At 40.2% G+C, this 19,542-nt stretch overlaps 1 protein-coding gene across 8 annotated transcripts in view; it reads left to right on the top strand.

The window, feature by feature from the left end:
- The window catches only part of PPIP5K2 (diphosphoinositol pentakisphosphate kinase 2), a 99,136-nt gene that overhangs the window by 28,827 nt on the left and 50,767 nt on the right, over nt 1-19,542 (top strand). For all 8 annotated transcript variants that reach the window (XM_073344611.1, XM_073344610.2, XM_073344612.2 and 5 more), the window contains exons 7-17: nt 179-280; nt 4,667-4,828; nt 9,488-9,609; nt 11,968-12,069; nt 12,640-12,726; nt 14,830-14,905; nt 14,998-15,107; nt 16,205-16,290; nt 17,007-17,132; nt 17,241-17,362; nt 18,613-18,795. In XM_073344611.1, coding sequence (XP_073200712.1) covers nt 179-280; nt 4,667-4,828; nt 9,488-9,609; nt 11,968-12,069; nt 12,640-12,726; nt 14,830-14,905; nt 14,998-15,107; nt 16,205-16,290; nt 17,007-17,132; nt 17,241-17,362; nt 18,613-18,795 — 1,278 coding nt within the window. The remainder of the gene's footprint in view (nt 1-178; nt 281-4,666; nt 4,829-9,487; nt 9,610-11,967; nt 12,070-12,639; nt 12,727-14,829; nt 14,906-14,997; nt 15,108-16,204; nt 16,291-17,006; nt 17,133-17,240; nt 17,363-18,612; nt 18,796-19,542) is intronic.

Raw genomic sequence — 19,542 nt, forward strand, 5'->3', positions numbered from 1 at the left:
TATTTGTATTGATAAAGCCTTCCTTTGTGGAATATGTTTAGTTAGTTCTCCATAAAACCAGGAGGGGGAGGGAAATTGTGGAAGAAGAGACAGAAATAAGCTCTGAGAGTGTGCATATTTAAGGAGGTGAAAAGGTCTATCTTAAAGAGAGGCTTTAACAGAAAAATATTTGTTTCAGATTGGCAGCAGGAGCAGTGTTTATTCACCTGAAAGCAATGTGAGAAAGACGGGCTCATACATTTATGAGGAGTTCATGCCTACAGATGGCACTGATGTAAAGGTATGAAAACCGCATATTCTGATTTCTATTTAGAACAGTCAAATATTCCAAGACCTTTGGCAGTTTTTGAGATGAAAATGTGTCTTGTGGGGTGGCAGAGCGCAGGCAGGCTCAGACTTTGGTCCCCCCTTGTGGGGGTTGTGTAGTAATTTTTGTTGTCAGAAGGGAGTCATGGTGCAATGAAGTTTGAGAATTATTAGTATTAGGAATTATTAGTTAGTAGTAGTAGTAGACATTAGAGGAGTATTAGTATATTTTAATAAACTATGACTAATTATAAATGTACACTGCTTTGGAGAAAATACACTAACAGTACATTGTTAATGCATTATCCATTAGGGTTTTTTTAGTTCATTTTCTTTATATATTTAGTTTTTATTAATTTAGATTTAAAATGAGTATAAAAGACTAGGCATCCTTGCATTATTATTAATAAAATCCCAGCAGCGTTACAGTAATTATTTCAGCAGGAACTCAGCCAGTCACCTACAGAATTTCCTTCCCTTCATTGTATGGGGAATAGATCCTGGAAAGACACCAAATTCATGTTATTTTGGACCATGGGAGGGATCAAGTTCCAGAGTCTCTGAGCCCTTGCTGTGAATGCCCTACCAACAACCCCCTCTTATAATGAAGGAGAGATCCTGCTTGGACACTTTGGTTGCCCACAACTGAGGCAGTATGGCATGTGGAGAGGCAATCTTTCAGGTAGGCCTAGTCCCAGGCTAGGTAGAACTTTATGGGTCATAACCAACATCTTAAACTCCACCTAGAGACCAGTAGGAAGATGGTGCAGTGCAGATCCTAGAGTACTGATCTTGTATACTCCCAGTGAGATGCCTTACTCGGTAAGCAAGCTGCTGCATTGTACACCATTGTCACTCTTCAAATGTTTTTAAGGTGTAGTCCCATATGGAACACATTGCAGTAGCTAATCTTGAGGTTATGAAAGCCTGCATCAGAGCCACCTAGCCAAACACAGATGGTAAAAGGCGGCCTGGGTTGTAATACAACCAAACAGAAGTTGGGGGTCTAAAATTAACCCTAAGCTGCAAACTCTCATAACTAATGTCTGTATTCCAACAATTAGAGGGACAGATGTTACCTCCACCATCTCATCCAGTTACTTCCCCAACTCTGCTAGGTTGAGCTTTAGCCAGTACACCGTCATCCATTCTCTAATCTCAGTTAGACACTGGCTGAGCTACTGAATCTCATCAGATGTGATGGAGACATACAGTTGGGTATCATCAGCAAGTTGCAAACACCACGCCTCATGCTTTCTAAAAACCTCATATACACAGTGAACAGCTGACAGAATGGAACCGTGCCGGAGCCATACCTGAGAATTCTTTGGGAAGAGGAGAAATTGCCCACAACAATCTGTTGACATCTTGGAGAGAAAAGAATAAAGCTATTGAAGACAGAGTAGTCCTGACAAGTAACACCTCCCTATGATCAGTGGTATCAAAGGCAGCTGATAGAAGTAGTAGTAGTACCTGTATAGACAAATGATCTTCATCCAGGAGGAGATTATTGACCACTGAAGTCTGTGCCAAAGCCATGCCTGTACCTAGTGTGACAACGGCCTAGGAGGTCAAAGACCTCTAGATACAGCGAGAGGTATCTCACCACAACCTTCTCCTGGGAAAGATGTGATAATAGTCAATAATTAGATTGCTAGTGTTAAGCGATGATTTCTTGAGTAAATGTGATGGAGTTAATTTTGGAATTAATTGAGTTTTGGAATTAATTGAGCAACTTAACAGTAACAAGTTGCCAGCACTAGGTGGCATTCACCCAAGAGTTCTGAAAGAACTAAAATGTGAAATTGCGGAACTGTTACCTATGGTTTGTAACCTGTCCTTTAAATCAGCTTCTGTACCCAATAACTGGAAGATAGCTAATGTAATGCCAATATTTAAGAAGGGGTCTAGAGGTGATCCTGGCAATTAGACCAGTAAGTCTAATGTCAGTACTGGGCAAATTTAGTTGAAACAATAGTAAAGAATAAAATTGTCAGACACATAGAAGAACATAAATTGTTGTGCAAAAGTCAACGTGGTTTCTGTAAAGGGAGATCATGTTTTCCTAATCTATTAGTTCTTTGAGGGGGGCAACAAACATGTGGACAAGGGGGATCCAGTGGACATAGTGTACTTAGATTTCCAGAAAGCCTTTGACAAGGTCCCTCACCAAAGGCTCTTACGTAAATTAAGTTGTCATGGGATAAGAGGGAAGATCCTTTCATGGATTGAGAACTGGTTAAAAGACAGGGAACAAAGGGTAGGAATAAATGGTAAATTTTCAGAATGGAGAGGGGTAACTAGTGGTGTTCCCTAAGGGTCAGTCCTAGGACCTATCCTATTCAACTTATTCCTAAATGATCTGGAGAAAGGGGTAAACAGCGAGGTGGCAAAGTTTGCAGATGATACTAAACTGCTCAAGATAGTCAAGACCAAAGCAGACTGTGAAGAGCTTCAAAAAGATCTCACAAAACTAAGTGATTGGTCAACAAAAATGGCAAATGAAATTTAATGTGGATAAATGTAAAGTAATGCACACTGGAAAAAATAACTCCAACTATACATACAATATGATGGGGGGCTAATTTAGCTACAACTAATCAGGAGAAAGATCTTGTAGTCATTGTGGATAGTTCTCTGAAGACGTCCGTGCAGTGTGCAGCGACAGTCAAAAAAACAAACGGGATGTTAAGAATCATTAAAAAAGGGATAGAGAATAAGACGGAGAATATCTTATTGCCCTTATATAAATCCATGGTTCATCCACATCTTGAATACTGTGTACAGATGTTGTCCCCTCATCTCAAAAAGGATATACTAACATTAGAAAAGGTTCAGAAAAGGGCAACTAAAATGATTAGGGGTTTGGAACAGGAGGAGAAATTAGAGGCTAGAACTTTTCAGCTTGGAAAAGAAGAGACTAAGGGTGGATATGATTGAGGCATATAAAATCATGAGTGGTGTGGAGAAAGTGAATAAGGAAAAGTTATTTACTTGTTCCCATAGTATAAGAACTAGGGGCCACCAAATTGAATTAATGGGTAGCAGGTATAAAACAAAAGGAAATTCTTCTTCACTCAGCACACAGTCAACCTGTGAAACCCCTTGCCTGAGGAGGTTGTGAAGGCTAGGACTATAACAGGGTTTAAAAGAGAACTGTATAAATTCATGGAGGTTAAGTCCATTAATGGCTATTAGCCAGGATGAGCAAGGAATGGTGTCCCTAGCTTCTGTTTGTCAGAGGGTGGAGATGGATGGCAGGAGAGAGATCACTTGATCATTACCTGTTAGGTTCACTCCCTCTGGGGCACTTGGCATTGGCCACTGTCGCCAGACAGGATACTGGGCTGGATGGACCTTTGGTCTGACCCAGTATGGCCATTCTTATATTCTAAATGCCACACTACAGCTTCCCTCAAAGTAATAGGCAGCCTGCCAGCTCTCAGGGGCATTAACAGTCTCTAAAAATAAAGGACCCAGTACTTTCCTATTGGCTTTACCACTCAGGAAGGACATATATGCAAAATACAGGTTTTGGTATGAAGTTCTCTCAGTACCTCAGCAAGTATTAGTGGCTGAAATTCTAGCAGAGAAGACAAGGCCCTTTTTCTCGCAAGACCAAACTCTGCCACCACAGAAGCACCCCTAATTTGATCAGTTTTGTCTGCAAAATATCAAGCAATTTCCTCACAACAGGAGGTACTTGGACTAGCTCCCAAGCTGAGATAGTTTGGTAAAACCAGACATTTTACCACTCCAAAAAAAAAATAAATAAATAAAATAAAATCTGCTGTCTGAGACTTTGCAGGTCCTATGGTGGAGGAAGAGAACTTATTCTTTGTTTCCTGTACTGCCACAGCATATGTGTTTGATCAATTGTAACATAAATGTTTTGGGTTTTTTAAGGCTTAACACAAGATCTCCACCACTGGTGCTCTAGCCATCTTCCTTCGTGCTTTGTTTGTCACTGATAATCCATCAGGCTGGATGTCCTGTGAGCACAAAACAAAGAGGGAGCCTAGAAGCCACCCCATCATTGGTTAGGAGCATTATCTAATTTGCAGTGAGTGTCTCTGACAGGATGCTGTTAAGAGCTTAAAACTGGGTTCTATGGAAACCAGCACCCTGGTCACTTAACCACAGTTCCCTATGTGTTCTAAAAGTGTAGTTAAGGTGTAAGGGAACACTTACACCTGCTGGTGTGCTGTAGATTGAAGGTTGGCCTGTAGTGGGCCACACAGTAACTTGCTGTGTACACAAGCTCTAGTAATGTTTTTGGACGTGTGTATGCAGCTACGTGATTTGAACTTGACATAAACTCGGTGTAACTAAGTTAATAAATTTTAATTTTTAAATAAAGGTGTACACAGTAGGTCCAGACTATGCACATGCTGAAGCGAGGAAGTCCCCAGCTTTGGATGGCAAGGTAGAACGAGACAGTGAAGGAAAAGAAGTGAGATATCCAGTCATCCTGAATGCAAGAGAGAAGTTGATTGCTTGGAAAGTATGCCTTGCATTTAAGGTAAACAGACCACTTACTAGCTGATCAAATGTGTAGTACTAATTGTTTACTGTGTGAAAATTCTGTTAGTCAGTGCTCATAAACAGAGGTATTATTGTTAGAGATCTCCTGGGATGGAAAAAGAAATTGCACTCACGTTTTTTTTTCCCCCCTAATCTGGTGGACTTCCCCTGTTTTTAAATAATTAGCTTTTTAATATTCTTACTGCATACTGTCAGAGGAAAACCTATTCTACTGCAACATCTTCATAAGTTGCTCTGTCTATGCTGGAAAGAAGGCAGAGTACCACAAGAACTGAGACACCAACATCATCAGTCTATAAAAACAGGGGTGACAGGAGTGACTGTAACAACTATCATGGCATTTCCCTTCTTAGCATTATGGGAAAAGCTTTTGCCCAAATTGTCCCAAATAGACTTCAGACCCTTGCAGACAAAATCTATCCTGAATCACGGTGCGGCTTCACAGCTGAAAGATCTACTATTGACATGATCTTCTTGCTGAGACAATTACAAACAAAAAAAAGAACAAAAAAAGCCACTTTACATAGCCTTTGTCGATCTCACAAAGGTTTTTGACCTTGTCAGTAGAGGCGGACTATTTACCCTTCTAGAAAAGATTGGATTACCCCCCCGCAAGCTCTCAAGCATGATTTGATCCTTCCATGAAAACATGTATGGCATAGTTCAATACAACAGCTCAGTCTGGGAGGCTTTCCAGATACGTAGTGGAGTTAAGCAAGGTTGTGTACTTGCCCCAGCTCTGTTTGGGATCATCTTTTCCTTGCTACTGAAACAAGATTTTGATTTCTCAATTGAGGGAATCTTCTTGCACTCAAGATCTGATGGGAAGCTGTTCAATCTTGCAAGACTCAGATCTCAAACCAAAACTTGGGAGGCCCTTATCCAACACCTCCTCGCTGATGACGCAGCAGTGACAGACCACACAGAAACTCATCTCCAAAACCTTATGGATGTTTTTTCCAAAGCCTGCCAAGACTTTGGGCTTACCATAAGCCTAAAAAGGGTTAATATAATGCTCCAAGGAGTTGAGGAAGCACCCTCCTTCAAGATCAACAACTATGAACTTGAAGTGGTGAACAAGTTCACATAGCTGGGGTCCACTATCACAGTCAACCTTTCACTTGGAATGGAACTCAACATCCACATGGGAAAAGCCACCACAGTGTCTACACCGGGGTCTCAAACTCAAATGACCAGGAGGACCACATGAGGACTAGTACATTGGCCCGAGGGCCGCACCACTGACCACCCACCCACACCCCACTCCACCAGCCCTGCCCCTACTCCACCCCTTCCGTGAGGCCCTGCCTCTTCCCACCCCTTCCAACCCCTTCCCGGAAATCCCCACCCCAACTCCGCCACCTCCCTGCCCCCAGGGAGGCTCAGGCAGGGGGTCGGGGTGGGGCAGGGGGTCAGGGTGCAAGGTGCCAATGGGAACTTTGGGTGAGGTACCTGGAGGAGCAGCCAAGGCAACACACAAACCCCTGTGCCCTCCTCCTCCCCCCAGGTCCCAGCTGCTTCTTGGAGCGGCACAGGTGCAGGACAGGAGGCAGGGAGGGAGCCTGCCTTGCCCCCGGTGCGTGCCGGGCTGGAGCCACTCTAGGTAAATGGCCGGGGGGCTGTGGGGAGCTGGCAGGCCACAGAAAATAACCCCAGCCCACGAGCCGCTTGTTTGAGACCCCTGGTCTAGACTAAGAAAGAGGGTATGACAGAACAACAAACTGACAGAACACACAAAGATCTGTGTGTATTGTGAATGTGTTATCAGCACACTTTTTTTTTATGGGAGCGAGATGTTGATCTTGTACTTTCATCAGGAAAAGAGGCTCAACAGCTTTCATACGCGTTGCCTTCATCAAACCTTTGGTATCTCCTGGAAGGACAGAGTCACCAACACTGAGGTGCTTAAGTGGGCCAGCATGCAAACTCTCCTCAACCAGAAAAACAACAAAGAGTCTGGTGGCACCTTAAAGACTAACTGATTTATTTGGGCATAAGCTTTTGTGGGTAAAAAACCCACTTCTTCAGAGGCATGGAGTGAAAATTACAGATGCAGGCATTATTATACTGACACTTGAAGAGAGAGGAGTTACCTCACAAGTGGAGAAGCAGTGTTGACAGGGCCAATTCGATCAGGGTGGATGTAGTCCACTCCCAATAATTGAGGAGGAGGTGTCAATTCTAGGAGAGGCAAAGCTGCTTTTGTAGTGAGCCAGCCACTCCCAGTCCCTATTCAGACCCTAATTAATGGTGTTAAATTTGCAAATGAATTTTAGTTCTGCAGTTTCTCTTTGAAGTCTGTTTCTGAAGTCTTTGTTGTTCAAGTATGGCTACTTTTAAATCTGTTATAGAATGTCCAGGAAGATTGAAGCTTTCTCCTACTGGCTTTTGTATGTTACCGTTCCTGGTGTCCGATTTGTGTCCATTTATTCTTTTACATAGAGACTGTCTGGTTTGGCCAATGTACATGTCAGAGGGGCATTGCTGGCACATGATGGCATATATCACATTAGTAGATGTGCAGGTATGTCCCTGATGGTGTGGCTGTTGTGGTTGGGTCCTCTGATGGTGTCGCTAGAGTAGATATGGGGACAGAGCAGGCAACAAGGTTTGTTACAGGGATTGGTTCCTGGGTTAGTGTTTCTGTGGTGTGTAGTTGCTGGTGAGTATTAGCTTCAGGTTGGGGGCTGTCTGTAAATGAGGACTAGCCTGCTTCTCAAGGTCTGTGAGAGTGAGGGATCGTTTTCCAAGTTAGGTTGTAGATCGTTGATGATGTGATGGAGAGGTTTTAGCTGGGGTCTGTATGTGATGGCCAGTGATGTTCTGTTGTTTTCCTTGTTGGGCCTATTCTATACTAGGTGACTTCTGGGTACCCATCTCTCTCCTCAACCAGAGATGCCTCTGCTGGCTTGGGCATGTGTGCTGAATGAATGATAGCGCATCCCAAATGACATTGTCTACGGCAAATTGACATCTGGAAAAAGACCCAAAGGGCACCCAAAATATTGTGTTAAGGATGTGTGCAAGTGAGACCTCAAAGAAATGGACATGGGCGTGGACAACTGGGAAGATCACACTCAAGAATGCAGCCTTTGGAAACAAGAACTAAACAAAGGTCTCCTGAGTTAAGAGGGGAAGCAGTCCAGCTTAGCAGAGGAGAAAAGAGTTTGCAGAAGGCAGAGCCCAAAGGGTCAAAACATCACTTTTAAATGTGACAGATGCAGCAGAGATTATCTCTCGAATGGGTCTCTTCAGCCACAGCTGCGGCTGCCATTAAAACCAACTGGGTACATTTTTTACCTCTTGGGGTGGATTCCCATGGTCTCTCGAGACTGAAAGATGCCTACTATTGCCATTGTGGACAAATAGAGACAGCTGAATTCAGAAAACTCATACATGAAATATACCACTGTAGATTAATGTGACATGCATATTTTTCTCTCCTGTTTTGCATGTGTGCATGCTAACTTACTTTCACTCAGTTTAATTTCAGGTTTCAGAGGAACAGCCGTGTTAGTCTGTATTCGCAAAAAGAAAAGGAGTACTCCTTTTCAGTTTAATTTGTAAAGGCTGATGTTTTTTTGTATTAAACAAATCCATTTGCATTCAGTTTGCATAATCTTAAATATATGCTTTGTTAGTAACAATGGGCCTTTGTGATGCAGTTGCAGTAAATCACACAGGGGTGGCTCCTAACTGGTGCCAGCACTGGTCCCAGTGCTAGAATATATTAACCTGTAAAGTCTTCAGTGATGTCAGAACCAAGAGTCCCAAATAAAATGTGTAGTTTTTGTATCTGAAAACTAATTTGAAATAATCTGGGAAAGGAGCAAAATATCTTTACTAATAACTATTTAAGGCTTACATCTACACTATGAGCTAGGGCTATGATTCCCCTCCTCGTGTACGCATACTCACACTAGCTCTCAGTAAGCTAGCACAAGTATAATAACAGTGTAGCTATGATAGCACTCGTGGTGACAGCGGAGGCACAGTACATTCCCACCAATTTCAGTTTGTGTGGTTCTACTCTCACAGCTCTTTGGGGTAGGAACTGTGTTTTGTTCTGTGTTTGTATAGAACCTAGCACAGTGGCTCTTGGTCCATGACTAGGGCTCCTAGGTGCTACATAATATAAATAATTCTGAAATAATAAATAATATTCTGAAAGGTGACTGTTAAAAATGGCATTACTGCATCAAGTTTATAAATAGCATATTTTTTGGTAATTCTGAGAAATAAGAAGGGTGTGTGTGTGTTTACCTCTCTCCTTATCTCTTACCACTACTAGAAACGATGATTCCACAGTCCAAATTCTGTGGACAGTGGGAGTTCTGAAGATAATGTGGATGCAAAAGTGTAACGGAAAGCAGAATTTGGCCTGCAGAATTCATGTTGCTAGTGGTGTGTGAGAAGTTAAGAACTCAGGTTGGGATGTCAGGCATGTAATTAGGAAACATCATGTATAATCTGAACAAATTTAATATGGAGTCACTGAAGAACAATAAATATAGAACCCACAGTGCCATTTTTGTGTTGCCTTTTCAGATCAGAACCATACTTAACATGCAGGTCTGGAAACACGAGACCCTTGACTGAAATGGAAACTGTGCTTTTCACTATTTATTCTTAACAGCAAACAGTTTGTGGCTTTGACTTGTTGCGTGCTAATGGACAGTCCTATGTCTGTGACGTCAATGGCTTCAGTTTTGTGAAGAACTCCATGAAATACTATGATGATTGTGCGAAGATACTTGGGTAAGAGTTCATTAATTGATATTATATGATTGGTGTGTATGTTCATGCAATCATTTGTCTTTGCTATGGAAGTTCTTTCATCCAGTTTCCAAAGTATTTCTGTCTTAAACATTTTTTTTGAGGGCTACTTTTACTCCAGGGTTGAAACAAGTTCAAGGAATCTTTTGGATAGTTTTTTCTTTAAAGCAGAAAAAGCCTTTGCTTTTAAAGCGTGTTGTACCAATAAAATAAAAACCAGCAGGATCTTATTAAAGGGAAAAAGGCAAAATACCACATTTATTGTGAATACAGAAAGAATCATAGTAAGCAGTTAGTTATAGCTATAACATTCCATTCAATCTCATATTTATTCACACATTCATTCATACAAACACACACACACACACATACACACCCACACACACAGGTTCTGCAAGGTTGTTATAGTTACCAGTCTTAGAGTTGCTCATGCCAAGCCACTGGCCAGGTGGCCTGGACATGAGGAGGGAGCAGGGCCTTGTCAGATGCTCATCTGATGCTCCTGGAAGTTGGTTTGCAGAATCAGACCCCAAAGTTCTCACTTTTTAGAGTCTATTTTTATAGGAATTTCTTCCTATGCCAGTCTATGGGAATTGCTTCATCATGCTGTTGCTGAATCAATCAGCAGATAGCACATTCCTGACGGCTCCAAGATGTTATCTTGTTCTTTGGTTCTCCCATTCTTGAGGCTGTTGGGTGGATTCCAGTCTGCCCTCCGGGTGGGGTCCTCTGGTTATTTCCACTTGACGCCTTCTTCAGCCGATGGACACTGGATTCTTAGGCTGGCACCTCCCTGATCATTCAGTTATTATCCACACCAAGCATCCATCCACATACATCCTCTATCTCTATTTTAATCACAATTGTTAATACAACAAAAAGGCGGGGAGTCTCTGGGTGCTGTTTCTGTTGTTAGAGTATTGCTTTGAGTCTCTCTCTCTGTGAATTGCTTTGAGAACAGACTCTGTCTTAGAATGTACTAACACAATTAGCAGCTTGCAAGTTTCACACATAGAGGGAGAGAAACAGTACCAAAAACCAAGAGACCTCTTAATTAGTAATACCCTGGAATTTAAACTCTGGGGAATCAAACTCATTTGTGATTTTAATACAGAACTTCTTTAATATGATCCAACAAGCGAGCATCATCTAGAATAACTAGAAATCAAAAATAAATTTCTAAAAGTTTTTTATTTCCATGTGCATTCCCTTATGCCTTAGAAAAGTGACAGTTGCAGAATTCAAAAGTAATCTGAGAACATCTTTGTTAGAGAGAAAAATAAAGAAATATGCTAACTTGTTAAATTTGCTTAACAGATTAACTAACCCAAATAAAAAGTGCAGGTGTGCTGTACAAAGGTTGGTTGAAAGCACACCTTTGCACTGCCTTCGTCCGGGTGCGGCTTTGGGCATGGCTGTTGCTGCCAATGTTATGTTGAGGCAGCCATCAGACTACTGTAATTCATATTGGCTACAACAGCCTAAAGGGCTGAAAATTTAGACCAGGATTGGAGTGAAATAGAAGGATCCTGGCTGTGCCTTCCCTTCCTTCAACTGTGCCCCCTTTTCTGTGCTACCATGCCACTGATTTGTCACCCATAAACTAGGGTGATTCTGTGTTGTCCAGTTAAACTGTCTTTACAACAAGATTATACTACTGGTGTAGTTCAAAAAGGCCATACCACGCTGAATTATCTGAGCTGAAAGGAGGGGAATAATTCCTGTTAGATAATAACTACAGTCTTGTTGCTTCGAGTTAGTGGCAGGAATTCTGAAGATTCACGTGCACTTCTCCAATTTTACACCGTCAACTTAGTCTTGATTCCTACCATGGTGCAAAAAGCGTTCATCTACATTTTTTCCTTATATTCAAAATAGCATTGTTATAGCAGAGCTAAATCAACAGCATATTTGCACTAAGTTTGGGAAGTCTAGGAATCATTCTTCTTAGATTAAGTATCTAAGATACATTACACCATCCTTTAAAGTTCTCCAGATTAAAATCTGTATGAACAGTGATATAGTTCGGGTTGGTGTACTTTAACATGACACTTACCAGAGTAGATCATAAGAAGCTCTTACAAGAACTTATTATACCTATATTTTACAGATAATGTTAGATTGTTGTCTTTGTAGTTATTGTGACCAGACTTCAATAGTTCAACATAATAGTATTTAAATATTTGAAAAAATAAAAATACATCTGTAAGTGCCCATCCAGTGGTCAGTGTTTGTCTAATAAACTGTTGACTAAAACAGAATATTCCATTTAAAGAAATTAATATATACAGTATTTCAGCATTTTAATTTAGACATACATTTTTGTTTTTCCCCATTTAGAAATATCATAATGCGAGAACTTGCTCCACAATTTCAAATCCCATGGTCAATACCTTTGGAAGCTGAAGATATCCCTATTGTGCCAACCACATCTGGAACAATGTAAGAGAAAAGTATCTTTAGCTGAATTGTGCAAAGTCCTTACATAACCTTTATGTGAATTTTCTCTTCTCCCAAGGTATATCAGCTTTTGGCTAAGGACACTTGTTTTGTGTGCTGAAAACAAGAAGTGAATTGTGATTGCTGTTCCAGCAATCGAAGATTTTTACCCTTAGGCAAGCTGAGTACAGAACAACAGATTTTCAAGTGTAGTCTGTTCTAAAAATAGCTTGCTTAATTGCTAATCAATATTCTACTGTCAGTTTAACACACATTTTTAATAAACATGCTTTTACTAAATAAACCTCAAAATGGATCTGTTTCAAAAACTATTTAAGATAGATATTCTGTAGTTAGCTAAGTCTTAAAACCAGTATTTATAGTAAATCACATTCTTACATCATTTTCAGATAACCTTATGTTCTTGCATATCCTACAAACATTTCAGTACTTAATAAAGTATATTTTTGTCGACTAAATAATTGTCTGTCTGACTCACACATTTAATAATATAAAAACCATGAGTGGTGTATAGAACTGGGAAATGTAACTTGACTTTTTTTTATTTTTCAGGATGGAGTTGAGATGTGTTATAGCTGTAATACGTCACGGGGACCGTACACCAAAACAAAAAATGAAAATGGAAGTTAAACATCAAAAGTAAGTCTGAATTTGGGTAAAGACAGACCTTATTTACACATGCAGTAGCATGTAGGGTACATGAGCTACCCAATGCAGTGAGAGGCAGGCCGCATCCATATTCAGTGCAGTGTGTAGCTACACCTAGCAGTGAAAGGCTTCAGTGGGGAAAGGCTCATTACTGGAGCCTTTCTTCCTACTGCCTCCACCATGCAGAGCCTTTCCCTATTGCTGGAGTCTTTCATTGCAGTGGTAAAAAGCTCCAGCAGTGGGACACTACACTGCTAGAAATAGTATTGTAGATGTGGGATGCACGGCATGGGCGAGTAGAGAGCCAAGTAGGGTATATACCCTAGCGTTCAGGTATGTCGGGCATTCTACTAGCCTAAGCAGTGCCTCACGATTTGCACTGCTTTTTATCCCGATGCTAGCTGGGCATGCTGTGTTTGTATGTGACATGCTGCTGTAAGTGTAGACATAACCTAAGTTTGGCATTTAGGGCAAAATTATTGCCTGGGATATGTGGGTTCAACTCAATGAATTCAGTGGGAATTGCACATGCGTATGCACAAACTACATTTAAATCTTAGTGCTTCTTCCTGCATAACATCTCTAAGATGCATCCCGTCATCTCGATCTACATAGCTAATTCACTTGCCCACAACTCCGTCTTCTCACATCTCCCGCAACTGTAACCTCCTTCTCTCCAGCCTTGACAATACAGTTTGTCTAATGCTGCTGCAAAGATCATTTTGCTGGCTCATTGCTTTGACCGCATCACCTCTTAATTTCTGCCCTTTTTCTGTCTCTCCCTTTTCTGCTGCATCAATTGCAAACTACTAGTCTCTGCTTTTAAGGCCTTCATAAGCTATTGCTTCCCAGTTGTTTCTTGATATCTTTTGTCTCTTGCCTTGTACTTGAAGTGTAAGCATTTTGGGAGGCCAGGGGACCCTCTTTGTTATGCATTTATACAGTACCTAACACAGTGGGACCTTAATCTATGATTAGGTGCTACAATAATTAATAAAAATATCATTTGAGGGATAGATTCTGCACTCAAATTTTAAGTGAAAGATTTGCTGTAAGTCTGCAGAGCCATATGTTTAGTATTTTATAGCTAATAATGTTGTGTTGATTTTTTTGTTAAATTTTGAACAGATATGGCTGTTTACTCAGGATTCTTCATATCTTTTGTGTAGTACCTGTATTTTTTCAGTGTTAGTAAGCTAATAGAAAAACTGTAAGCTCTTTCATTTTGCAGTTGTGTTTAAGGCATGTGCTAGTGAGATGAGACCTCACTGAACAGAGAGGTTCATATCAGAACAAACTTTCTCATAATTGTGGGGTGTTTAAATTGCGGATTGATGAGGTGGGTTAGTTCCAGCTCTTCATTCTGTTTTAATTGAAAATCTTCCTGTTGCCTTAAAGCAGAGGTGGGCAAACTACATCCGGCCCACAGGACTGTCCTGCCCGTCCCTTGAGCTCCTGGCTGGGGAGGTTAGCCCTCCTCCCCTGCTGTCCCTCCTCCCCCACAGCCTCAGCTCGCCACGCTGCCAGCACTCTGGCCCGCCACTCCTGCCAGGCAGCACAGCAGTGTGGCTGGCTCTGGCCAGGCAGCAGGGCTGCGAGCTCCTGCTGCTCTGAGTGGCATGGGGGGGGGGGTGGAGGTGGGGGTCGGATAAGGGGCAGGGGGTCCCTGGGGGCAGTCAGGGGACAGGGAGCAGGGGGCAGTTGGATAGGCATGGGAGTCCCGGGGGGCCTGTCAGGTGGCAGGGGTGTGGATAGTGGTTGGGACAGTCAGGGAGCAGGGGGAGTTGGATAGGGGGTAGGGTCCGGGGGGAGGGGGGGGCAGCGGTTAGGCGGGGGGGTCAGGGAAGAAGGAGCAGGGGGGTTGGATGGGTGAAGGTTCTGAGGGGGGGAGGGAAGTGGGAGGGGGCAGATAGTGGGCGGGGGCCAGGCTGTTAGGGGAGACACAGCCTTCCCTACCTGACCCTCCATGCAGTTTTGCAACCCCGATGTGGCCATCAGGCCAAAAAGTTTGCCCACCCCTGCCTTAAAGTGTATTAATATTTATATTAACAGTCTTATTAGATATGTTTTTAATCTGTATGTTTTCTCCTAAAGATTTTTTGATCTCTTTGAAAAATGTGATGGATATAAGTCTGGAAAGCTAAAACTGAAGAAACCAAAACAGTTACAGGTAAGTCTGTCTTGATTTTCTTTTCCTTGGTTCTATAATTGATGAATAATAGAATTCCTTGTTATATAGTGGTTTTGTTTTTGTTTTTTTAGGAGGTGCTTGATATAGCAAGACAGCTCCTACTAGAACTTGGGCAAAACAATGACTCTGAAATTGAAGAAAGCAAAGCAAAACTTGAGCAGCTGAAGACTGTTTTGGAGATGTAAGGATCTAATTTTTAATCCTCACATCAGAATTGGCATGACTCTTATTTTACTCTCATTAGCTTTTAAAATGAATTCTCTTACATTAATTTATCAACTGACAATATAATGTATGACAATACTAATCTGAATTTTTGAATATATTGAGAGGAATGATGGTTTTGTGATTAAGACATTGCACTGGTATTGAGGAGGTCTGGTTTTACTTCCTGTGTGACCTTGTACAAATCACTTAATCTAACCTGTTCCTCATCTGTATGATGGGGAAAATACTTCCTTTGTCTTATCCTGTTATCCATGTTGTCTATATAGATTATAATCGTTTGGGGGCAGTGGCTGCCTCTTGCTATGTATTTGTACAGTGTCTTATACAATGGAGTCCTAACCTCAGTTGGCATGTGTAGGCACAATTCTAATACAAATGGTAATTAAGTGTTGTTGCAATTGAATGAAGTCTTGTTCTCAGTAACCCACGCATAGTATGAAAGCTCATTTTAAACTTTAAATAATTTTCAGTATCTCATTATGTATTTAAGGTATGGCAGTTTCTAACTAACACTTAGTGCTGAAATTTATATTAAATATTAACTAGATAGTAATAATTGTTTCTAGACAGTTAACTTGCCCTATAATATATTGTGATAAAAGCTTGTTACACTTGCAAGTGTTATGAATCCCATTTTGGGGCTTCATTGGATAACAAATAGTGGCTATCAGTATGTGACAGAACAGATCTGAATACTGACAGCCGTAAGGGTGTATGGTGCCAAAGTGGAAGAAATTAATCATGCAGTTGGAGAGTGTGGGTGGATGGGAGTGTTTTTCTGGTGAGAGAGACATGAAGTTTCTTGGGCAATGTGATGAAAAGAAGCAATGGACAGTACTTAATATGGCAAGTGCTACATGTTGATGACCATTTAAGTATTCCTTCAATATTTTATTTGATATGTACAAGTACAAATCAGCAAAAATGGGCAGGTTAGTATACAAATCAATTATGATTCAAGGAATTATGATGTCCCTAATTGATAGAGGGATATGATAGTATTGAGTATATATTGGAAAATCCGTCAGTTTCTTTTCCCCCTCACTTTAGGTATGGGCATTTTTCTGGCATAAATCGCAAAGTCCAGTTAACCTATCTCCCTCATGGCTGTCCGAAAACTTCTAGTGAAGAAGAAGGTATAGTATAACCGATACTTACTCACTTACATAATATGTAGAACTTGACATAATAAGGGAGTTAATTGTTTAATATGGTGTTAAATAAAACAAGGACGTGTACTCTGGCCAAGTATTCAGAAACATTTTTGTTTTGTAATGAGATACTGTGATTAGCAATCTCTAAGATGCTGAGTTTCTGTTAGTAAGGTTAAGATATACTTTTGCATTTTAATATTGTTTCGTACGTAACAAAAATATGGAGGGAAGAAATTTTGTAAGCTGTTCACCAAAGATGATGAGGATTAGAAAAAATTCGGTTTTCCATAAATCTCCTAGTACTCCTATTCCTTTCATACAAAAAAGGCTAAAACATACAATAATGCCTAGGTATTTAAAATCCAGTACCTGTGAATTTCCTGACTGCTGATTAGTTTAGTGCTTACTTTCAATTACTTTGTTTTCACTGTAATACAAGTTTCACTTGTTTTTAAAGTACCTAAACATGGGTGTCTTCAGAGTTAAGTATTAGCTTTCGCTGAACTAGAGGGGTATTTCTCTGTTAGAATAGCAAGAGACTCAAATGTTGAAGTCACTTTCCTGAAGCACACAAAACTCAATGTATCACTTCCAGTATTTCTTCAATATTAATCTAATCATAATTCTTTAATAGTCTTTAAATAAACTTTTGCATTTGTGTGTACATTACTTTAAGTGATCTGTCTACATATAATTAGATAACAGAAGAGATGAACCATCTCTACTTCTGGTTCTGAAATGGGGAGGAGAACTGACCCCTGCAGGCAGGGTCCAGGCAGAGGAGCTAGGGAGAGCTTTCAGATGCATGTACCCAGGTGGACAAGGTAATCTTTGTGTGCTATATGGCATAAATTAGCCTTTTAATTTATACATAAAAATAAAATACATGTATAACAAGAGTCTCTGAAGAAGAAGATCTGTTTGTTTTGTAGGAGATTATGCTGGATTTCCTGGATGTGGTTTACTTAGATTACATAGTACTTATCGACATGATCTGAAAATCTATGCTTCTGATGAGGGACGAGTTCAGATGACTGCAGCAGCTTTTGCAAAGGTACTGTGTGAAATTGTATTTTCAACCCAAGAAACCTGAAACTCTCAACAAGAATCTTGTCTGTGTTCTCTAGCAAGTTAGGGAAATGCAGTTTTATTGCAGCCAATGGAATAAAAAAAAAAGTTGAAATTTATTTAAAGTTCATTTAGTACTTATGAAAGGAGATCCAAATGGACATCTCTTGCATTTGAAGCCTTCCAAGCATCAGAAGACATACAGCATGGGAAGCTGCAGTACAAGTTTTTATTTACATAGCCCATGCAATGCACATCAGTCCTTTCCAGTAGACCACTTTTGAGGATGAAAAGGGTATTTTAGTCTACATGCCCGTTTAATTCTTTATCTAAAAGTTCCAACAAACTATGACAAATTGTGGGCATGATGGGTGAAATATAGGCATCTTTTAGGAAATGAACTGAGGCCACAAGTTCACTTTACATAGGTGACATGCAACTGTAAGGCAAATTACACATAGAGGACCAGATTGCTTTTGTGCTTTGATACCACCAGAGATGTAAAATTAATATAACCTGATTTCATTTTCTTTTTAAGATAAGATATTACAAGATTATATAAACATTTTTACTACAGGAATATCCTTTTGTAAGATTGTTAGAGCAGAAACTTCTTAACATTTAGTTGATCTCAAAATAATTAACTGGTGAGATACGGTGGCGAACTGACAAAAGAAATGCTCTTAATCATTATGCTGCTCAAGTATGCATGTAGTAATTTTGTTGTGCTGTAAAAATTCTAGGGTGATCTTGTAAAATTTAATAAAAACTGTTCCATAGCCCTGAACACTGTGAACTTTTAGACATGATCTGTGAAAAATGTAATCTTCAGAACTTCCATGTAAATTAGAAACTTTTTTGACCAAACTTTCATAATACCTTACCTATCTTCATATCAGACAAATTTCCCAGTCCTCTGATCACAGCCCAGACGCTCTGTACCTGCTTAAGTTTTCCACTCATTTCTCTTTTAGCAGAAGTTTGATTGCTTATTCCCATCTCCAAGAAGAGGGATATATCAGGCATCCTAAACATATGTGAGAGAGCACATACAATAAGCTGCTACATAAAGATTTCATTGAGTGATTGAATTTCGGTAACCACAACATTTGAGATACTGGCAAGTTATTTGAACAATATAATGTGGAGTTTACGTTTACATCTTGGTTTAGAAATAGATGCATTACTACATTTTTATCTTTGTTCATTTCTGAATAACAGTGTTGTTTTTTCTAGGGATTACTGGCTTTAGAGGGAGAGCTGACTCCTATTCTTGTCCAGATGGTGAAAAGTGCTAATATGAATGGTCTGTTGGACAGTGACAGTGACTCTTTAAGCAGCTGCCAGCATCGTGTTAAAGCAAGGCTCCATGAAATACTCCAGAGGGACAGAGAATTTACGCCTGAAGACTATGAAAAGGTTAGAAAATACTAAAGAAATTATTTCCAACATAAGTTGATTAAAGTTTACCACAACTAAGTTTTCACACAAGTATTCCTTTATTAGTCCAAAGTCCACTTGTTGTTGGTTATATCCAAAATACCAATACAAGCATAAACACATTTTATATCCTAGCAACAATACAGTTACACACATTGGCCAAATATTCACAACAGGATCTTGCTTGGGCATGATTCCAGAAGGGTAAGGAAAATCCCTAAAATCCTTGCCTTTTTATACACTCTAATAAACAAGTGATGTCATTGCTGGTTATAAGACCTTAGCTAAAGCCAGAGAGAGCCATTTTAGGTCTGGATGCTACGCTTTTGCATGGTCTAGACCAACTTAATGGTTGGGCCCCCTTTTCAAAGTTATCTTCTTTCCTTCTTTTGCCATATTTCTTCCCAACTTCAGGACTAAGCATTTTTTTTGTAAACAAACTATATATAACCAGTTATTTATTGCACCTGGTGCCCAGTTAATCAAAATAAAGAAAACATGGTTACCTCAACCCAAATCTGAAATAAAATAACACTCTGGTTTCAACTGTCACTACAAATTTAACACAAACAATGCTTCTTTTTCATAATTTAATTCTGTTTAGTCATATGCTTTGGGCCTATTGCTCATGCTAATATCCAAACTCAGTTTAAGACCAGCGTTTACTTGGGCTCAATGTAGGCTTATCTTCCTACAAGATAGTTAGCAGGATTCGTTTTCTGTGAA

Source organism: Lepidochelys kempii, chromosome 5, assembly GCF_965140285.1.
Source record: "Lepidochelys kempii isolate rLepKem1 chromosome 5, rLepKem1.hap1, whole genome shotgun sequence".
Taxonomy (NCBI): Eukaryota; Metazoa; Chordata; order Testudines; family Cheloniidae; genus Lepidochelys; species Lepidochelys kempii.